The sequence below is a fragment of the Cupressus sempervirens genome, chromosome 7 (genome assembly GCF_028749045.1).
Source record: "Cupressus sempervirens isolate cs-2001-9-10 chromosome 7, ASM2874904v1, whole genome shotgun sequence".
Taxonomy (NCBI): Eukaryota; Viridiplantae; Streptophyta; class Pinopsida; order Cupressales; family Cupressaceae; genus Cupressus; species Cupressus sempervirens.
Window position 1 is genome coordinate 657847659 of NC_143124.1, and position 23691 is coordinate 657871349.

A 23691-nucleotide genomic window follows, 5' to 3' on the forward strand; every position below is an offset into this window, starting at 1 on the left:
TCACGCCTCAAGAAGGCGTTGGGTCAGAATATGGTGCCTTCTGCAGTATTACCTCCTTTGGACGATGAGGGAAAATTGATTTTAGTACCAGAATCCATCCTGGAGAGCAGAGAAAAGCAGCTTCGTAGAAGGGTGATCAGAGAATACTTGGTTAAGTGGAAAGATTTACCTGTTGAGGATGCTACTTGGGAGGGGGAGGCTATTTTGCAGCACCCGGCGTTGAGATTGCTTGAGGCCAAGCAATTTCAGGAGGGGCGGACTGTAATGTCCCCTCTTTAGTCCGACATGGCATTGATCATGGATTTGCCTATTCCAGACTCTCGTAGGCAAATGGTGTGGAAAGAGAGTCAATTCTGCGGATCAGATAGTCATATCTTGCTCTTGAAGAAGTGTTAAGAGGTTATATTTTACCATTATGTGATATTGGGGCCCACATGTTATAATTTTAATTTGAGTTACACTTTTTATTTTATAAAATTACTTTATTATAAAAAGTGCATTATAATGAGAATTTATAAAGGATGTTTCTAGAAGTTCTAGCAACTTCTTAGAAAAGTGAATAAATAGAGGGCTGGGCCTCTCATTTGGACATGCTTGGATTGGAGAACTCTTCTACTTCTTCATTGTGAAGACATTTGTGGACTTTGGATCTGCAAATTATTCGATCTTTGGGAACGAATCACTCCCTTGGATTGGCGACTTTGAGGGTGTGAAATATCACCTGAATTGTTGCATAATTGGAGTTGGTATTCAGCCATCTCATTGGAGCTTATTGAGAATTCGTTGTTAGGGTTTGTTTTTGGTTGGAATAAGGATTTCAGATTTGCCCTATCATTGGAGAAGCATTTGACAAGAGTTTGAAGACAGAATAAGTGCATTTTCAGAATTGGCAAAGCAGGGTTCGGAACCACATAATTGCTCATATCTCCTCAACCCCTTGGAGTTATTTTTTATGGTTTTACAGGGTTACTACCTAACCCTAGGCACCCATTTTCCTTGCATTTGGGGGTCCCAAAACCCTAATATTATTTTATTTCAGCAGCCGTACAGGTACGGCCTGGTACGGCCCTGCTAGTTTGGGCAGCAGCAGCAAATTAAGGACAGTTTGGGGGTGCGGTTGGAGGTCTTCATCAACGATCTGCAGCAAAACGTGGTGTTCTTCCATAGTTCTTCAAACCAGGTTCTTGCATTCTGAAATATATGTCAATTTTTGGGTAAATTTGCTGTCATACAGTCATTGTAATAATCAGTCCAGAATTGGTAATAAAATAATTTCAGAATTTATTGCATTGTAATTGAAAAAATAGTTCAATGGCTTTATATATATTGTAATTCTGTGATTATATTCTGAAAGTATCAAATCTGAAATTACCATATTCTGAATATTGTTATTGTTACACGCCAAGTGTTTGACAAAATTTCTAAGTTCAGTTTGAGGGTTTCTGTGGCCTTTATAGAGAGGGTGATTACACGACATGTCACAATCCATTTTTAGAACATGCTCCACATTGGAGTTGCTGAAGCTAAATTGATTTTTTTTAATTACTAAGTTTCATAGATTTGTAATTTAGTTAAAAATTAAAATTTATAATTATATTGTCAATTGTCAATTGACATATTGTTATCTTGCTTAAGTTGTTGAGACCCATTTTGCATCTCATACAATTGTTATGAGATGACTCCTCAAGGTAAAAGATGCATTGGGCCAAACGGTCATCGATGATCAATGGGGCATATGGAAGGTGTTACACCCCAATTTTTGCCCTAAAATTTTTTAAGCTAAATATAGCCGCTGAACCAAAATAATTTTTCATGTTCAGGTGAAATTAGTGCATAATAGTTGTTGTTTTATCATGGTAGTTATAGCCGTTGTTTTATTTATTCATGTTCATGTGAAATTAAGCAGTTATCTTTAGCCGTTGCATCGATCTAATTATCATATGAAATTGAGTCAGTTAAATCTAGCGGTTGTGTTCATAAGACAGTTAAATTTAGTCGTTTATCATATGAAATTGAGTCAGTTAAATCTAGCCGTTGTGTTCATGTGAAATGAAGGCAATTATATTTAGCCGTTGTACATTTATGATGAATGAGTTAGTATTTATAATGAAATTTTCTAACGATTTTATCTAACAAATTATGAATCATGAATTGATGTTTTGGCAAGAATGTTGTTTTAAAGGTTGCAGGATGAAGTCCGGAGAGAGAGGGGAAGCATTATGAAACGAGGTCATAGGAATGGGATGGTCATAAGATTCAGTCATCAGGAATGACAAGTTTGACCTAATAATCGCCTTGGCAAGTTTATTAGGACTTAACAAATTTCTTGGTGGAATCCGCATGAGCTAAAATTAAAACTAAAAATAATATAAATAATAAATATAAACAAAATTCTTACCTTAATTAAATTTGTCAAATAATAATATCACCTAATATTATTTTACTCTCTTAATTAAGATCATAAATATATAAACACAAAATGGCACCCTTACATTAAATTTCTAATCCAATAATGTCACCTTGTATGTACATATTTATAAACTTAATAAAGACAATAAAATAATATAAAATAATATTATTAAATTGACCCTTCATCTTTCCTCCCCTTTTCATTTTCTTTTTTTTTCCTCTTCTCATATTCGTTCTTTTCAAATCAAGAAGTCGAAAGGAAATCTTGTAACGGCAGGAAGCCATAAGGTCGGGTTTAATTAAATAAATATGTTGCCGTTGTCGTCTATCGAGCACAATGAAATCCGTCTTCCATTCATTTTGCAAAACACTATCACCTTTCCAGTCACGGTGCTCTTAACACCTGAACTCTTGCGTCCTTGTATCTCTATTGTCAACTGTTCCTGCGAATATCTGAAGGAGGCAACTGACATAAGAGATAGTAACTCGACTGCAAAGTCGTGAGTCAAGTAAGGAAGTGTTCCAAGTTCTTTTTTTTCCCATAATTCAATCATAGATTTTGTCCTTTTTGAGTCAGTTTTGATCCCAATCGTAGGTAATAATTCACACAGTAATATTCTCATTGCTATCTTATGTTTTGAATTCGTGTAAATGCCTTTAAATCTGTAATTCATGGTCGCTTATGAAACAGTCTGGTGTTAAATAGAGAGAGCCTACTGTGAACATATTAATGTTTATATACTTCTTTTCCTTTCTCAAGAAATACCGAATGCTTTCCTTTACAAATCTCTTTTGAATATAAGAATGTACCATTATCTAAACGTACATGACAAGCTTTGTAAATTTTTCCTAAAATGTTTTAATTTCAGATAAATAAGTTTAACAGTATAAGAATAATGATCAAGGAATTTCATAGGCTGTAGTGACAGAATCTTATGATTAGGTACATGATATAATGGTTCCAACACTGATGCGACACCGATCTAATGACCTGTTGATGGTGTAGAGGTGTAGATGAACCTGATAAAAGAAAAACAAGAATGATATCAGTAATTGAAAACTACACAATTAAATCTAATGTATATTAGCTCATGCAAATCCACTTTTGAAATTAATTGTTAAGTTGAGTGGTGGAGATCGGGTTATAAACCCACATCTGAAATCCTTGGCCAAGGTGGTAATTAGGCAGGCTTGCCACAACAAATTGATCGCGTTGTGTCCTGATGCTTCAGTTATTCTTCTGAATAGTTGTTGGGACCTCAACCCACCTAAATACTCCGATGGTTGGATCAATGAACGTCCTGTGCCCGACCTCGGGGTAGGGAGGGTCGTTCTATTAATTTAGAACCTGTGGGGATAAGTAAAAAGGTCCGCGGTTGGGAGGTTAAGCCTGTGATAATGCTTCTCCTCTCACCAAAGTCAGAGCTTGGACAACCAAATTAGAAAGTCTCTCAATTAAAAACAGTATGTTCTATTTATCCTTTAAGTTAGTGTTTTCCTTCCAAGCTGAAAGTTTCTTTTATAGAAAAGTTAGATGTCATCTTTAAACCTAGTTAGATGTTCATGAGCATATTAATGGCATTTTCATTTTCAGTAATCTATAATTAGATTAGATTTATTTTCAGCAGGTTATATCAATTAATAGTTAATAATAAATTTGTTTAAATAGAAAAGCAATGTAGACTTAATTTCATTTTTTAAATCGTTATTGAATTCTATGTCTTGTGAATATGAAATATAAATTAGTTAGTTTAATGATGAAATTAGTTAGTAGAAAACCAGCTGTTACAGAAGGTCTCAAATTCAAAAACAGCACAAAGGATCAGGGATTTGATCTTGAATGAGAGTCGGTGGGCTCGTGTGGCATATGTATTGGATTTCACTGAGCCCATCATGACTATACTCTGTTTTGCTAATACAAATACACCTTGCTTGGGGGATGCATATGATGCCATGGACACCATGGTTGAGAAGGTAAAACATTCTATACAAGCAAATGAGAGTGACCCCACACAAAGCGAAGCCTTATGCAAACAAGTGCAAGGAATTATCCACCATCACTGGAATAAGATGACTACCCCATTGCACCTCCTTGCATATGCCTGATCTCCTAGGTACTATAGTGAGGATGTAGTTGATATGTCGGGTAGAGTTGCACCAATTGCGGATGAGGAGGTTGCTAAGGGGTGTCACAAAGCTCTTACAAGAGTCTTCCCCCTGGAAGAGATGCATGAAAAAGTGAGGGAAGAATTTGGGTTGTTTGCTTTGGGGTTAAAGCATTCTCCATTTGCATTGAATGACCAAAATAGAATGGGAGCTATCACATGGTGGTACATGTATGGTCAACCTTTCAAGCATCTTCAACCTCTTGCAATCAAGGTCCTATCACAAGTAAGTTTTTTATTTTGTTCTGTTTTAAACTTTTATGTTTACACTTGCATTCTAGAATTTAGTGTTTCACACATTCTTTAAAATTAATTTGCTTCTCATTTGTATGTTTTGTGACAACTATCTAGGTTGCTAGTTCTTTTGTTGCTGAAAGGAATGGGAGTACATACTCCTTTATCCATTCAATGAAGCGCAACCAGTTGGGCTCCAAGAAAGTTGAGGGCTTGGTCTTTGTCCACAACAACTTGCATCTTTTGTCACATAAGAATGATCATTACAAGGGGCCACAAAGCTTTGGGATGTAGCCCCTAAGTGTGCAGATTTCAATGCAACACTTCATGATCTTATTACAGTTAGAGACGGTGATGATGATAGCGTCGCACGTGGTACATCTAGCATAAGTGGGACCATGTTTGGTTCAAATGACCTTTCAGCAGTTGGAGCTAATGATGAGAATGTGGATTTTTCTCGCGAATCCCTATGATTCAGAGTCAAACTCTAATGCAAGTTGATTGAATCTTCAATCATTAACTAAGTTTTTATTTTGTTGGAATCTTGAACATCACCTAATTGAACTTATTGTCTAAGACTAAACTCTAATGTTGGACAAGCACATATTGATATATCATATGAATTTTGAAATATCTTGAAATTTGATAAATGGTTAACATAGTCATAATATCAAATGATTTGTATTGTATATTTATTGCATTTCTTTGCATATATATTTTATATTTTTTTTTCTGCTTTATATATATATACACACACACATGTTTCCTCCCGCGTCCGTTCCTGGAATCCGCATCCGAATCGGTAACTTAGGTATTTTCAATTTCACTACATATTTGGACTGCGAAAACTGCAGGTTCCTCATAATTTGAAATTGATTATTGTATTAGCATTCCAAGTTACCATTAGCTATCGTTGTTAATTGAAATTTGCAGACTTTTGTGATATTGCTATCAAGATTTTCTGTGTGATTTTGAGTCAAACTCATTGACCCATGTTTCATGAGTAGTGATTCAACATGAATCCATCTCTCATGAGAATAAATGGAACACTTAGCACTCATTGGATCTAGGTGATGCTCAAAGGGGTGAAGCACTAGGACTTCCCGAGAGGTCACCCATCCCAATACTACTCCAACCTGAGCACGCTTAACTACGGAGTTTCCTCCATGATTGAACCCAAAGCTTTCAACCCTATTTGCAAAACCTTCACCAAGTGTTGTGCCTTATGAACCATTCATTAGAAAGCCCCTTAAGCTCATTAATTGATAAGTAGGAGATAATTTCCACAGCAAGTCAAATTGTGATATTGCTATCAGGATTTTTTGTGTGATTTTGAGTCAAACTCATTGACCCATGTTTCATGAGTAGTGATTCAACATGAATCCATCTCTCATGAGAATAAATGGAACACTTAGCACTCATTGGATCTAGGTGATGCTCACAGGGGTGAAGCACCCGGACTTCCCGGGAGGTCACCCATCCCAGTACTACTCCAGCTTGAGCGCGCTTAACTATGGAGTTTCCTCCATGGTTAAACCCAAAGCTTGCAACTCCATTTGCAGACTTTTACTGAGCATAGAAAGTGAATGGTAAATTGTTCTTGGTTCATCATTTGTAGAATCATAACTTATCTAGCAGATTTTTACTGGAAATACATAAATCATTGATTAGTTCAGTCTAGAGGTATTTACATATATATTCAGTTGTATTGGCAAATATTGGAGTATATTTGCCAAGTGTTTGACAAATTGCCAAACTCTTAAATTTGTTAAGAATTGAAGTTGTTAAAGTTATAATCTAGTCAGGTTATTACACTTAATGGCAAATGAAAGCGATGTCATTTTATAACTAGCCCACATGGTGATGCTTTTTTGTAATTAGGTGAGCATTTAATATTTGTATCTATGGAAACCCTAATTAGGTTTATGTGGATTAATCTTGGTCCTTGATTTGAATCAATCTTGGTAATTCATTGTAATTGAGCTGCCTATATAAAGGCTTGCTCACATTAGTTGTAAAAGAATTATGTTGGAGAATTATTGTCAAAAAACTACGAAAATTGTTCTCTGTTCAATCTCATGCTCACATGGTGGATATATATGCTCATTTTAGCGTATTGCATCTCTCAATAAGATTAGGATTTCATTCCAAGTTGAATAGAACTAGATGGATGAAAGATATAGTTGAATCATTATTAATGGTGTAGCTAGTGTCCATTTCCTGATTGTTAGTAAAAGTGCAAGGTTAGTCTAGGCCTCAGTTGTAAGTGTTTTAACTTTTATTGGAGATGTTCATTTGGATAGTGCCTTCATAGGGTATTTGGATGAATATTGACAATGTAAAAATCATTCTTGCATCCTTAGAATATAGCACCCTCCTAAGACTAGTTGATACGACGAAGGAAGGATTGGTTAGAAGCTCACCCCATCATCAACATTATCCTACATTCTTAGAGTTAGATAGTTTTTGGTTTCCTTTGCAAGTTAATTTGGTTAGAAGTAACTGAAGAAGTCAAAGTCAAGTTGGTATCCATTGAATGAATAGCGTAAGCCCCTTTGTAATAACCAGCATTTCACACCATTATAACTGAGTGAAAGTCCATGATTGAGAAGGAAACTTGAGGTTGTCTCATCTGATCACACAATTCAGATAAATTGTTTAGCATATGAGCATCCTCATTCAAGAGAAAGAGAAATTAGTGTTTCGTCTTGGAATATTACATATTAGATTATGTATATAGTAGTGGAACAAAAGTCACATCAACAAGAGCCAGAGACTCCTGCGTCAAGAAACAAAAGATATTTGATATAGGAAAGGAGAACCTATGGTTGGTGTCATGCATTTCATTTATTAGTCTCTGCAGAATTTATACTCTGCCCACGGAGCATTGTTCACTATTGATTGTACTAATAGAGCAGATCTGCAATTTCTGTTGGCATTTTTTCAGCTTTTGTATCCTCTGATAGCAACAGATGGGGACATAACCTTACCAGGTGTCTAATTTTCAAGGCAGGACCTAGCAGATAGGGATGTTTTGATTTCTCATCATCCATATGATCCCACTTCATTACTCCAAGATCTAAAATGATACAACAAATAAGAGTTCCCCCAAATTTGCATTAACACAAATCAACACATAGTTGAGAAACTCTGGATGCTTTGTAACTTCTTAAAATGTTATGCATTCTCCTATAGCTTTACCAATGGTGATTTTCTTACCTGCACGTCCCACCCAGTAAATTTTGAAACAAGAGGTAGTCACACCATTACTTGGACAGTACTGGACAGATCTTGAGAGTAATTGAAGAGAATGAAGCCAGAGTTTCGTGAGGAGCACTGACTTTTTAAAGAGGCACAGGCCTCCGTGGAAGTCTGACAGTTCTCTTGTTTGGTGACAAAGAGAACAATGAAATAATCCTCATGCATCATCAAGAGCTCAGCTTTTCATAGTGGCTTCAAATTTTCTTTAATACATCTTGCTTACATTTTGCTTGTGGAGGACTGAAGCTTTACGAATGCCACCTATCTTGAAGTTATATCAGTTACTTTCCTGATTGAAAAAGGTTTCAACATTAACTTTTTGCATCATTTTGTATGAAATGATGGAGCTCCTCAGATATAGTTTGTCTTTTAGGTGTTAGATGGATGGGATGTGAAGGTTGACAGACATCAAGAGTGATATTTGAGTAGGTCGTAGCCTCCTCAAAGGTCCCCCTATAGAAAATTAGAAGGATAAATAGAAAACAAAAATGGAAATAAGTTGACTAGAATATTGCCAGCAAGCAGATGATGCATGGGAACAAGGGAGATTAAGAACATTTCCTTCCCATTTTATTGATAGCACTACGCAGACCCTTGTTCCATTAAGATATATTATCCTCTCCTCCGCAGATCTAGTAACGTGGCTCCACTTTAGGTTCAAATGTGCTATATTTGAGAACAAACACATTCGATCAAATCATGGTGTCATCCAAAATGTTTGGTTTTTAAAGTAAAAGCAAATCATGATTTCTCCAAAATTCTTCAAATGGATAAGAAGTAAACTAACTCATCATAACAGATTTCAAATTAAATTCTAAAAATATTTTACACGTCACCAAATGACCAGATTGGTCAGTAGGACTTGAAAACTACTAGAGTGACAGGATTCCAGAAAAAGCAAATCAATTAAATGCCAAGGACAAAGGAAAAGTAAACAAAATGGGACAGTTGCAAACTGTATCATAAGAACTTAGTGAAAGAATATAAATAAATGAGGGAAGGATCTAAATTTAAAGACCATTCTTATACTGTGTTGTAACTTGTAAGAAGTAGCAATTTGAAGGAACTTACCAGGTAGCCTTGGTTTTGGAGCTGGGATATAAGTCAACCCATTAAAAGCTTTTTCAGATGTTTTCAAGTCATCTCCCCACATCAAATAGAAGCGAGGCTTTTCTTTAGGTTTCTCAAATGTTATCCATCCTTTACGAATAGCTCTTACCAGCTTCACAACCTGATGAAGTGACAATAAATAAAAAATAAACAATCTTACAGTAGGTTTAGGAAAACTTACTATCTTGTCTACCATCCTATTTCTGTACAAATTTTACAAATAGAATCCAAAACTGGAAGGTAATACTCATTCATTAAAAAAAAGATTGAAAACAAGATGAGAAAAGAATTCAACATTTACAGTGATTTGCTCTAAAGAAAGTCAGATGAGCCTTGAAACTGTTTTTGCTGCACAGAGTAGTGATTTTTCTAATCAGAACTTGAAAAATGTGAGAATTATCATTGGAAAAAAAAATTTGAATATAGGAAGTTATGAAAATAGCACCCAAATCATGATCATCACCCTAGGGAAGGCCATAAACATTTACTATTACTGTCTCTGCCTTTGTAGTTCCAGAAATCTCTGTGGCTTAAAATGCTCGTTACTAGACAATTTGAAGAAAATCCCTGTATGCAGTTTCCAGTATCCTAGTTCTAGAAGCCTTGGTTCTAAATTCTGACTAAATTCAGTGACAGCAGAATTTCTGGGGATGTGTTATATCAACGTTTTTTATTAATAGAACACAACATGCTTATTTTAAGACACGTTATTTGTTTGATTCAATTTACCTAGAGACATAGGCATGTCACTTGATTAAAACATTACATCCCAAACGCATTCCTAAGATCAATTCATAGGCAAAATCATTACTAGTTGCCCAATGGCTGACATTTCCTCAAGATCACTCCTCATTCTCAATCCCTCTCCAAGAAGCACATTATTTAGTAAATCACGGCAAAATTCACGTCATTTAAATGCCACTTCATGCTTAACATGTCTCTTTACAAACCCAAATGAACATATAATAACAGATGGCACAGAAAATATCATTTTGACAGCAACAATTAACATCCAAGATTTCAAGCATCATTTCAAAGCCTTCAAAGTTCATACCCTAAAATAATAAAACATCACTAGATGAGTTATAGCCAAAGCAGGAAAATGTTGAATAATGTGCAAATATTTGCTTGTAAGAGGTATTGCCAAATATTAAAAAGATATGCTGTTATTGTTGTCAACATATTTCTACGTCTGTGACAATGTTTCTGAGAAGTTCGGTGAGTTCATTGGTCTGGTATAGCCAATATATTGAAGATCAGAATCTGTGGCTGTGTGTTTGATAGAGGGATGTCTGTAGTTGATTTAGTTGAACCCGCCAAGGTTCCCATAAAGATTTGAGTGAGTTTTGGGTTTCTTTGTTGCAACTGTTTTTAAAATTCTTTAGAAGTGACAGTGCTACAGTATTTTGATCCACAGTGCTCCACATTGCAATATTTTCATATGTGAATCTGGTTAGCATGTTTGAGACATCGATGTATGTCCTCAACTCAACTGATTCGTGATTTGGAGATCCGCAAGTAATTTTTCTTGGTTGACAGTGGTTACTATTAGTGTTCTTGTGGTTCGGTCTAATGATGCTGATAATTCCAGTGATTCAAGTTGATGTGAATGTTATTGTGGTATTTCATGATGGTTTTGGATGTTTCTAGATCATGCTCCAGTTGTGTTGCTGGTTCGCATTGATCGTGGTGCTTGCGATTAAATATTTCAGTTAGTGAGTTGGTGTTCTTCATGTTCTTGGCTGACATGATGATTGTAGTGTATTGCAGATGATCAAGGCATAATTATTGTAGGTGTATCGTGTTCGAGGATGAAGATTTTGGTCCAAGTTATGTTGTCTTAAGTTGGCATTTAATACTGTAATGAGTATGGTTATATTTTTGTAATTAGGTGGTGAAAGTGAAGCCAACCTTGTTGACATTTCCACGGTTGATGATTTGAATAAATGAATGTAATGATTTTGTATTTGCATGGATCGTGGATGTGCACAAGAGAGAGATGAATGAATAAAGGCAGAGATCTAGTGTGGAAAAGGAAGTTGTAATTGTACTTCAATGGAAATGATCCAGGCATGTTGAAGATGTCGTAATACAGATCATGATATGTGGATGCAATCCAAATTGTCATCATGCAATGAGCCTTCCCAAGGCAGTAAGCCTTTATTTTATTTTGAGCAGTGAGCTCTAGACAGTGTGCCTGAATGCTTGTGCCTTCCATTGTAATACTCCTAACAGGGCATAAATATTTTTTACAAAATATATCTTGTGGGTCCATCCACTGTCGTTTTTCTCTTGACTGGGTTTCCAAACAAAAAATATTGGTGTTATGTGTTCTTGATATGTTGTGGATCTTTGCCTGCATTGTCATTTCTCAGATCTGAAGTTAAGATTAGCAATTTGTTCGAAGTGTTGGGACAACTAATTCCACACCCCCCCCCCCAAATTGTTTGCTGCACTATTTCCATCAACTGGTATCAGAACCTAGTTCCTCTAAGGGAAGCTTAACCGCTTGAGGTGATCCAAGATGGCAGCTTACAACAGTCTGAGATTTGATGGCACTAATTACTATCTTTGGAAAGGTCACATGGAATGTCATGTGAGATGCATTGGAGAAGACTTTTGGGATATTACTGAGAAGCCTTATAATCCTCCTTTAGTTCCTACTACTTCTTATGAGAAGAAGAAAGTTCAATACAATATTAGAGATAAGGAAGCATTGTTGAGTGCCTTGATTGATACAGAGATGACAAATGTGATAGAAATGAAGACTGCTCATGAGATCTAAAAGAAGTTAGAAACAGTGTATGACGACGATGCTTGTGTGAAGCTTGCTAAGTCCCAGAGCCTAATGAGAAAGTATGAGACATTGAGGATGAGCGAAGATGAGAACATTACTTCTTACATGCAAAAGGGGAATGGGTTTGTATGTAGTATCTGATGTGTTGGTGGACAGTTGTATAAATCAGAGATTGTTGCTAAAGTGTTCAGATCTTTATCTCCATCCTACAAACATAGTTGTTGCTATTGAGGAGATCAGAATTGTGACCAATGTGACAAGAGATATGTTGATTGGTAAGCTTTCAGCTTTAGAGATGAGTGAATTTGGTGATGCCCTTTCTAAAGTTGAATATGCATTCAAAGCTACTATTTCTCAGAACAAGCAGAGATATGATCCGGGTGAAAGTTTCACAAGAGTGACCAGAAATGTGAAGGAGATTAAAAAATTGAAGATCAACAGCATGAGCTAGAAGAGCTTGATGCCCTTAGTGCCTAGAGATTGCCCAAAGGTGTTGATAAGTATGAAGGAAACTTGCCCCTTCAACGTTTTTCTTGCAATAAGACAAGTCATTTTGCACCAAGGTATCCGGAAAGGGTTCCAAAGCATAATCCTAGGAAATTTCAACCTAGATATTAAAATAAATGTTATTATGTTGCTGATGAAGGCATGACAAATGATGAATCTGATAAAGGTGGTTTAGAAGATGATGAATGGGTGTTTATAGTTATCAAAGAATAAGATGATCCAAAGTCTACTAGTTGCATGAATGTGGAAAGAGCTTTGGCCACAGAAGTTGAATAGAAAGATGAACAGGTGATTGACAGTGGATGTTCACATCATCTGACTTCTGATAAGAGCAAGTTTGTGAGTTTGGAAAGGTATGATGGTGGTGTTGTAAGATTTGGTGATGATACTCATTGTCTAATCCGTGGTAGAGGATCCATTACTCTTAATGGTAAGAACAATACTAATGATGTATTCTATACTGAAGGACTAAAGAATAACTTGTTGAGTGTTGGACAGTTAATTGACAAAAGTTATTATCTGAAATCCAAGAATGGAAAGTGTCAAATATTAGGGAGTTCGAGAATGAAATTACTTTACGTACAAAAACCAAGGTAATGTCTTTCATTTGAATAGTGCTGATAGAAAATGTTTGATTGCTCAGATTGATGGTGTCATGTAAATTTTGATAATATTGTGAAGATAAGTTCTATTCAAGCAGTGAGAGATCTTCTTAAGTTCCTGCTAAGGCTATGTGTAAGCAATGTCAGGTGGGTAAACAAACAAGATCTACTTTCAAGAGTAAGACTTATTCTTCTAATGGATTGTTAGATCTTGCACATACAGATTTATGTGGTCCATCTAGAACTAGAAGTTTTCAAAGTGACAGGACATTTCATGTTGTTGATTGATGATTATTCAAGGATAATTTGAGCTACTTTCTTGACAGAGAAATCTAAGGCCTTTGACAAATTCAAAAATCTTCAAGGCTATAGTTGAGACAATGACAATTTTGAAGTTGAAGTGTCTGAGATCTAACAAAGGCAGTAAATTCAAATCCAATGAGTTCTATGCATTTTGTGAAGAACATGGGATAAAGGGATAGATGTCTTCTCAACAGACCGCTCAGAAAAATGGTGGTGTAGTAGAAAGGAAGACCAGAACCATTCTAGACACTGCCAGGACAATGATGATTAAAGGAAATGTTCTGCATATATATTGGACAGAAGCTGTGAGCATTGCAGTTTACACACTCAACCAGGTGCAAATCAAAAGTGGAACCAATAAGACTCCTTATTAATTATGGTATGGAAATGTCCCTACTGTGAGATATTTCAATAAAATGGAAGTAAATGCTATATTTAAAGAGATGAAGATTTAAGAGTTTGATGCTAAATGTGATGAAGCAATTTTTCTTGGTTATTCAACAAAAAGCAAGGCATACACATGTTACAATAACAAATTGAAAAAGATGTTTAAGAGTGCAAATGCCAAAGTTGGTGAAAGCAATCAAACACAATCTGGGTCTTGTGTATATGATTCAAATCATCAGAATGACAATACAAATAAGGGAATGCAACCTCAAACTCAGAAACAAATTCAGATTATTCAAAGAAATCAAGATGAAGCAGCTAGTGCAAATGAGAAATAAGAAACACAAGTGTCTGAAATTCATGCAAATCCTAAGACTCCAATGTATGTGAGATTGAATCATTTAGAAAATCAGATTATAGATGATGGGAATAATGGTGTTAAAACTAGAAGAAGACTTATAGAAGATAGAATTGAGTATTGTGTGATTTCAAAGATTGAACCTAAAGATAAAGCATGTCAAGATGAACATTGGGTAAAAGCAATGACACTTGAATTCTTACTACCAGACAAGAATGTAACAGGTACTAAACGGGTTGTCAAAGACAAATTGAATGAAGATGGTTAAGTGATCAAGAATAAAGCAAGACTTGTTTGTAAAGGAAATTTACAAATGGAAGATATTGATTTTGAGGAGGCTTTTGCTCATGTGGCTAGAATTAAAATTGTGAGATCATTTCTTGCATATGTTGCTTAAAAAGATTTCCAAATATATCAGATGGTTGTCAAGTTTGCATTTTTGAATGGTGGATTGGAAGAAGTGTAAATAGAACAACCGGATGGATTTTCATTGACTGATCAAAGTAATATGGTTTGCCAATTGAAGAAAGCTTTGTATGGATTGATGCATGGTATGCAAGATTCGATAAGTATCTATTGAAGCTTGGATTTAACAAAGGTAATACTGATATCCTAATAGTAATCTTTACTTCAAGATTGATCATGTTAACATTCTAATTGTTGAAGTTTTTGTTGATGATATCATTTTAGGAGGGAATGATAAGTAAAGAGTTTGTTAATGAAATGCAAAATGAATTTGAGATGTCTATGAGAGATAAAATTCTTTCTAAGATTGCAAATTACACAGTCAGGCAATGGAATCTTTATATCTCAGTCCAAATATGTGAAAGAGTTATTAAAGAATTTTGGTATGGAAGATTCAAAATCAATTGGTACTCCTATGGTGAATGGATGTAAGTTGACAAAGGATGCTGATGATTCTCATAAAGCAAATCCGAAAAGATAAAGATTTATGATCGGTGGTTTAATTTATTTGACTCGAGCTAGACTTGATATCATGAATGTCATATGTATTGTTCCTAGATTTCAAGCAGATTGTAAGGAATCTCACGTTGCTATTGTTAAAAGGATTTTCATTTGAAAGGGCGGTTGATTTTGGTTTATGGTATCCTAAAGATGATGATTTCACTGAGTGCATTTACTGATGCTGATTGGGCAGGTAATGTGGATGACAGAAAGAGCACTAGTGGTGGTGCATTTTTCTTTGGATAGAGATTGGTTTCATGGTTGAGCAAAAAGCGAAATTGTATTTCAAAATCTACACAAATGCAAAATATGTTGTTGCTGCAATCAGTTGTATTCAGAGGGTATGGATGAAACAAATGTTGAAAGATATCAGAGTTATATATGATGAACCTATTGTTATCTACTGTGACAATTCAAGTGTAATTAACATTTCTAAGAATCTAGTGTTATATTCAAAGATAAAGAATATATCTATCAACTTTCATTTTTTGAGAGAGGGTAAATGAGAAGGAAGTCAGATTGGAGTATGTTCCTACCAAGGAACAGATACAAATATTTTCACAAAAACTTTGCCTAAGGATACTTTTGAGTATCTCAGAGGTATGCTAGTGGTGATTACCCCTCCTGATCAGAATGCATTGGTATGCATCAGTCCAATGTATTTCATAGAGATATCTTTTACCTGGATTGATGAGTGGTGGCTACTACTCAGGAAGGTAGTTAGTCTTGTGAGTTAGATGTACAGTTTTGGGTACAGAGATTTAGTTTTTATAATGCAAATATGTGCCTTTGCAATCGATGTCAAAGTGGGGAAGAGGTTCATGGGAAAAACCTTAGGAGAGATTGTTGGATCTGTTATATGCAAGGTCTTAGGGGGAGTTGTTGATTTTTGAGATGTATTACCACATATTTCAAAGATGTGTTGTCATTGTTGTCAACATATTTCTTTGTTTGTGACAATGTTCTAGAGAAGTTCAACAGTTCATTGGTTTGATATAACCAGCATATTGAAAATCAGAATATGTGGATTTGTGGGTTTGATAGAGGGATGTTTGTAGTTGATTTAGTTCAACTCCCAGAGGTTCGCAAACAGATTTGAGTGAGTTATGGGTTTCTATGTTGAGACTGCTTTTTCAGTTGTTCAGAAGTGATAATATGACAATAGTTTGATCCATAGTGCTCTGCATTGCAATATTTCCATATTAAACATATGGAGATATGAGGAGATTTGAATATCTTAATCTGATCACCCCTGTTCCAGCACAATGTAAGTGATTGTACATGGCTGAAAAATTAAAATCATTAACAGACAGTTTGTCTTTTCCTTGTCATCTTGAGAGTGTTTAATGGTGCGAGTGTGTGCAAGGCCTAGTGGAAACCTTGGGAGGTGTTCTAAGCCACTTTAGAGGAGATTTCAATAGTATTTCATAGCTGCTATGACCTGCAATTGCTGTACAGCAGACCTACAACAACACTTTCTGTCATATCAGACCTGCTGCATCACTTAAAACAGCACATGCTGTGATTTTTAGACTTGTCAGTATCATTCCAGCGCATAGTCTCAAGATAGTTTACTGATATTTTCATTTGAGTGTTAGATTAAAGTATTTGGGCATTTTGGACAGAGACTTCATCAGTGCTATTTGTATCTGCACTAGTGTCAGCACTTTATGACAGCAATATATAGTTGTTGACATATTTATATTGAGCTTTCGTATTGTCAAAAAATAAAAAATGAGGCTGACCATTACAAATATACCCACATTATCGACAGTCAGATACGTGGACGTAACCTTGTCTGATGAACATCAACAACATACCAAATATGGGTCTCCCTTTAATTATGTAGGGTTGAGTGACCTAAAGGTTTGTGTCTGAAGATACATCGCCTTGCATTAAACATCTCAGCTCTCAACTGAAAAAAATATATGTTCTTTAAGTTATAATTTCAATTTATTTAGGTTTCAAACTCCCTCTTCTTAAGTTTGTAGACTTCCACTTCTTGTTCACTGCTTCCTTGTTTGTGCTTACACCTAATAAGAAAGAAATAGTACAACAATCTAGTTGAATAAGGTTAAAAAAAGAAGATAGATATCTATCACTGCATTTTCAATGATATGAATTATGTGTACTTACGTGTTAATTGTGCATTAGAGAATAACAAACAATATTAGAGAACACACGAAATAATATTTCTCTGAGTACAATCCGAAATCCATTTTTCAATGGAGACCCTCTTCCACATCTCATAACACAAATAACATAGATACCTGATCCATTTGATTCCTTACCAGGAAAAAATCATTTCAGTGTAAATTTCTTTTAGAACACAATAATTTTTAAGTGAGCCAACCATGACAAATAAGCTTTTGATCATTAAGGCACAGAAATTAATAATGTTACAAGTTCAATTGGATATGCATTGCTTTGCAGAAAATGAAACATAATACTAAGGAAAATGCCTTCTAATTTAACCTTGATCCGTACAAACATAGGAAATAATATAGACAACCAAACCTTATCAAACATAATTCAAAAAGCATTAATTTTCATTGAATCTTCTTCACTAGTTGTGTGTTATGTATAGAAACCATCAAATCACAAATTACATCATATACTGATGCCAGCTTTGATAATATTCACCAATGGTTAAATAAAGGTACCTTCTTAGCTTCCCATTTTGATGGAATGAATCTCCTCTTGGGTTCTGGTGCATTGGACAAAGGATGTCCCTTATCTTCCCAATCAAACCAATCGACATAAGGCTGCAAAATGTCCAAATGTGATTAAATTTTGTTGTGTTTTATGCTTAAAAATCTAAAACCAAGCAATACCAATTCATTATGTTATGTTCAACACGTACCTCATACGGATTAACTTCAGCATGTGGTACTTTGCCTTTGCGTAATCTATTTATCAACTTGATTTCTTCTTTAGATAGCTCAATCTCTTCATCGTTGTAGTCATCATATATTTTTCTCCTGGGCACCAATCACAGTTCCAGTATTGAATAACACTATGACAAGCTATTTGACAAAATCCATGTCCACTCTACTTGATCTGGCATAAAATCCTATAAAAATAATCATAACAAGCAAAACAAAAAGGTTTGGAGCCTGATAAAAGTCAGACTCCAACAAGCATCTATGCAGATGAGTAAAAATAATAGTCACCAAGAAACTCTATCATAGGGACGGAGGACAGCATCCCAATCCATGTCCCCATCTTCTAGTAACTATATGTGTATAAAATATAGTCATACCCCGATTTGAACAGCCTACCCATCCCGGTTGCAGTATCCATATACCCACAAATTGTTGACAAAATGCTACAGCCCAGTGGTTAAGATTTTGGAAGGTTGTCATTACTGGAAAAAAGGCAAAGCTACACATAAGATCTCAATTGGGACACTATTGACATAGTGTTATCCGAAACCTAGAGGAGTTATCAGGAAGCTTAAAGTGTTATCGGAACAATGTTATCAGCAAAAGAAGAAGCTTATCAGAGAAGCCAATGAGAAGGCATAAACAGTCTAAGGAAACATTGAGAAACCCTAATTAGGTTATGGAACAAGAAAATGGATATAAGTGAAAAGAAGTCAAAAAAAAAAAAAAAAAAGGATGACGAAGTAATGTGAGAGTGATTAGAAAGTATTGCATGTGTATGGAACAGTGATTTGCTGCAGGAAGATAGAACAATAAGCTATCGGAAGGAAGTACTGCAAGCTATCAGAAAGGAGAGAAAACAATACAGCACAAAGAGGACCTATCAAGCAGTAAAGGAAGGCTAGCACAAGTCAAATTTCTTGTTGTTTATACTTAACAAGTTTGTCAACAAGATTGCTAAATCCTTTAACAGGGTGGTCTTTAATAGGACTTAGAAATTCTTGTTTTGAACTTATTTTAAGTCCTTTAACAAGGTAAACATTGTATTAGTGGGATTAAATCTCTTAACAGAGTAGTCTTTGACAGGAATGTTGATACTCCTAACAAGGTGTTAGACACTTTTAACAGGGTGTAGTCATTCAGAAATGGCATTATTGTAAGCTCTTGACAGAGCACATTATTACTACAGTGACAAGTTCTGGGTATCATTCGCAATGCAATTTTTTCCTCCGGCCAAGGGTTTTCTGCAAGACCAAGATTTTGTGTTATGTATTTATCAGTTTGATGTTTGTTTTATTTACTTTAGATTGCAGCAAATAACATCAATACAGAGCCTATTGGTAATACTATTGGTTGCATTAAGAGATATAGGTGAAAGTGATTAACAGTTTATCAGTTTGTGTTATGAAATGTGTCTAAGAACAAGTTGCAAGTTGTATTGGGAAGCTTAAAGTGTTATTGGAACCATGTTATCGGCAAAAGAAGAAGCTTATTGGAGAAGCCAAGGATAAGGCATAAACGATCTAAGGAAACATTGAGAAGCCCTAATTAGGTTATGGAACTGGAAAATGGATATGTTGAGGATATCCTTCAAGCACAGTAGAGTTTACTTAAGGACAAGTCAAGATTTTGAAGAAGAGATGATGTTGGTAGGGGCCGTAGGGCACAAGCGGGCAGACACAGGTCCAAAAAACATATCACATCTTGCTGCATCAAACCTGCGGAGTCCAGAATTTGGAAAATAGCATGTAAATTAGGGATACCAAGCATGTGTCACCTCCAATCTGTATGAATATATTGTAAGATGTAATCGCAAGCAAGGGTGATATGGTACAAGTATAAGAAGAGATAGGAAATGCATAGAATATGAGAAAGCAATGTACATGACATGAATATAGTGTAGTATATAGGGAATTATAAAGATATGTATTGAGTATTGAACGAATATAAATAATACAAATACTTTTGAGTTCCTCTATTATGCATTAAGCATGCTCTTGATGCTCTGTTAAGTATATAATCTCCTCTCTGGATCCAATTGCCTATTTCCCTTAATAGGACTGAGTCCGGGATTTAATCTAATGTTCTTACTATCAATATAGAGATAGAATACCCTCAAGAAATCATTTCTACTGGTAGAAACTCTGAATAATAAGTCGCTTTGTCTCCCTCTCTAAATTATAGTTAAATAGGTTCTAGTGACAAATAGAATAATGAATTGCTTCAAACGCCCGGTGGTATTTCTAAATACCTTATAACCAAAAAATCCAACGGACACACAGTCTGACAAGATACAGGTGCCTTAATATTTAAAATGATTAGATTAGGACACTTGACCTTACCTAAATTTTTAGTTTTGAACTTGAATGTAACAACGCAGTTTATAATATTTTCATTCCTCATCAATGTAAGAATAATCAAAAGGCGACTAGAAGAAAAGCGAGAGAACCATAATTTTGTACGCATCTGATGAAAAGAACTTAGAATCAAAGCAAAGTTTTTACATTTAAAGTGATGAATGAGAAACTGAAAACAAATGAAATATCAAATTCTGGCAACTCACCAATCCTTGGAGTCGTCTGCTTGAGCAAGGAAGGAATCAAGCTGGTCTTTTTTAGGCTGCTTCTTGATCTTTTTACCGCCAATATCATAGCCAATATGTTGTTCCTCCTTATACCATTCGAGGGGAACGTCGCCAACAGTATTTCTGGAAGGAACCTATGCATCACCACTCGCCTTATACACTGATACAAAGGCATGCTCTATATCCTAAAAATATAAAAAAGTATAAATTCCATTACCTCGTCTTCTGAAGAATCACTCTCTTCGACTGTTTCGGGCTTCTCACCATCTTCTTCATCTGCTGGAGGGTTTTGTTGATGAGAATGGGTATTGAGAGTTTGCACGTAATCTAGCACGGCTTCGTCAATCTCATTGGTATCTTGGTCTGCGAGTAAATTGTCAGCTTCGTCTTCATAGTCAGAGCTCACTACCGGGTCATTATCTGAAGATGTATACTCTTCTTCTTCATCTGATGTAGAGAGACTATCACTTTCGCTGCTTCCTCCATTTATTTCTTTATCTTCCTCTGAGTGATCCTTCTGCTCCTGCTTCATCTTGCAGGCTATTGCTGCTTCTGCGTCTCCAACTGCTATACTCGCAGCTGTTCAGAAAATATTTCAGTAGTCGACATAATATTCTTAGACATTCTATTATTTTGAAATTGTAAAATTGGTAGAGAATTGATTTGCCAAAAATACCTCGTTTATGTGAGGAGGCCCGCTAGGGTTTCATTATAGGTAGCGGGAAGTGGACTAATTTCTTGGGGGTGTGATTATGAGTTTTGGCACAAAAAAATAAAATAAAAATTAATGAAAATGTTAACTATGCTCTTCTTCTTTTCTACTTTCTTTCATTGGTTTTTTAAATGTTTTGGGTTGATTTTGATAATTATGTATTATTTTGTAAGTAGTATTTTTTTTTTAATTATTGCATCTATATTTCATTTTTTATTGGCATCAATTTTATATACTCATTTTTTATATTAAAACTTATTGCTTGTTATTTAAATCATCTATTTGATGTAAACATGATCCATATCACTTAAATAGTGAAAGATCTCATTCCCAAATTTTTAAAATTAAAAACTAAGACTTTTGTTCTACTAACCATATTTTGTAGTGTTTTAACTCTGTTATTGTCTTTAAAGACATTGAATCACTTATTTGAAAACATTGTTGGAGATCATCAAGGACATGGTAGAGTTTATATTGATTTTTTTTAAAGCATTCTAACAAAATTTAACAGAGAATCACTAGAGCATGTTATCATAGGCTCATTGAATGTTTATTGCTTGTATTTGAACCTTTATTTCTAAGTTAGTGAGTTAGGGATTTGACCATGGAGAATATGACCCTTGGGATTGAACAAATTCTTCAAACATGTTCATAAACATCACTTGCTCTTAAAAAGTTCAAACATTGTAACTTAAGGTTTGTGAATTTCAATAGTTTGCACTCTACCAAATCAAGGTGAGAGAATCCCAGTAGTTGATAGTATCCTAAGCTATGTTTGTAACTTCTAGATTTTAAATTTGTGTGCATGTTCATGACCATGCATGTGGAGATCACTAGATTTACATTTCCAAAGTGGCCTATAAGGTATAAAGTTGTAGAATATTAGTAAATAGACTCGTGTCACTTGGAAAGAGTCCTCTATATAAAAATCAAAGATAAATGCATGCACAATTAGTTGATTTATTTTTTGTATTTTTTTATTGTCAGTCTCAAATGTATTATTAAGGTTAAATATTTATTGGATTCATAAAAAAAAAATTAGTTAGCCTTGATAGTTGATGTAAAGTGTGTTCATTACCTATGGATGCTAAGAGAAGGCAATGAATCAACATTCACTAACAATTAACTTATCGGATCATAAACTCTTGACTATTAACTTTAATCAAACTAACCATCAGTAAAGGTATTACAATGAACATGCACACACACACATGGACACCACATATACGTGGAAAATCTAATATGGAAAAAACCACATTAAGAATCGCACTCAATATATGAATAACATATTACAAATTTTGTTTTAGGCTTGTTTCCATGGAAGTGCAATACTACATGAAGGACTTGTAAGGTAAAGTGCATTGCCTTGGTGAAAGATATCTACAGAATCTCCCAAAAGAGTGCATAATCTTCTAGTAAACACAAAGAAATGATAAAATTAAATTATGTAGGATCTTTTTGATTAAACACTACAACAATCTCTACCAAACTTATTATTTTCCAGTTATGTTTTTTCATATTTACATTGCAATGAGTTCACATTTGATCCCAGATAATCTAAACCAATCCACACACATCCACACTTCAACTCATCTATTCACACTTCTATATATCAACTTGATCAATCAAAATACTAAGTAGTTGAACAACAGTAGAGATAAGCATTATTTACACAAAGTCATCCACCCTAAGCATTTACATCCAATGTAGTCTGCCCTAAGAGATAAAGGAGATCCATATACATCTTAACATATTTTTCACAGATGATTTCATCAAAGTACAACCTTCACAGTAATCTCCAAGCTCAAACCCAAATGAAAGGTGTAGAAGAGTATAAAACCACATCATTAGTGAGTAGGTTTTGAAAATCTACGAGAATCATTTGAGTGTTGCTTCTGGATTCGATTTTGTGAGAAATTTATTGTTCACATAATTTAATTTATAAGAAATAATCAAATAGTAAAGCACATTAACATTTCGACCAAAAAATACTCTCAAATGCATGCAATGCCATGTGAACCATAAAACACCTTGGCATGACCTATAATGACCTCTTGAATCTTCCTTTGAATCATATCCAAACCAGAATATCATAATTCAAATCATCATAGTCAACTGACTTGAACAAAGACCAACACAAACAATAATATCACACTCAAGACAACATAACTTCACTTGTAGAGGAAAACCACCATAAGATATTTGAATTGGAACATAGAAACTTAAATGTTAGAAACATGTTTACCAAATGTAGAGCTTGAATCATAAATAGAGAGCTATGAAAAGCTTTGTTTGAGCAGTCAACCCTATTGTTAGGAAATTTTTTTAAAAAACATCATTTCTATCTTTGACTTCTATGTGCCTAATAATAAGATAGTGCAACATTGATAGACTGTGTATTGCAACACCGA

At 34.9% G+C, this 23691-nt stretch overlaps 1 protein-coding gene across 2 annotated transcripts in view; it reads right to left on the bottom strand.

The window, feature by feature from the left end:
- LOC149548379 (Transducin/WD40 repeat-like superfamily protein) overlaps positions 1–21356 on the bottom strand; it is a 67675-nt gene extending 46319 nt beyond the window's left edge. The window contains exons 1-6 of one of the 2 annotated variants that reach the window (XM_089792459.1): positions 21245–21356; positions 20786–21147; positions 20548–20702; positions 17963–18080; positions 17763–17864; positions 9141–9300 (exon numbers count right to left, since the gene is read on the bottom strand). In XM_089792459.1, coding sequence (XP_089648585.1) covers positions 9141–9300; positions 17763–17864; positions 17963–18080; positions 20548–20702; positions 20786–21100 — 850 coding nt within the window. In that variant the 5' untranslated portion in view covers positions 21101–21147; positions 21245–21356. Of the gene's footprint in view, positions 1–9140; positions 9301–17762; positions 17865–17962; positions 18081–20547; positions 20703–20785; positions 21212–21244 lie in introns of those variants that run through there. The other variant, XM_089792457.1, reaches the window with a different exon arrangement.
- Positions 21357–23691: the final 2335 nt, after the last annotated feature.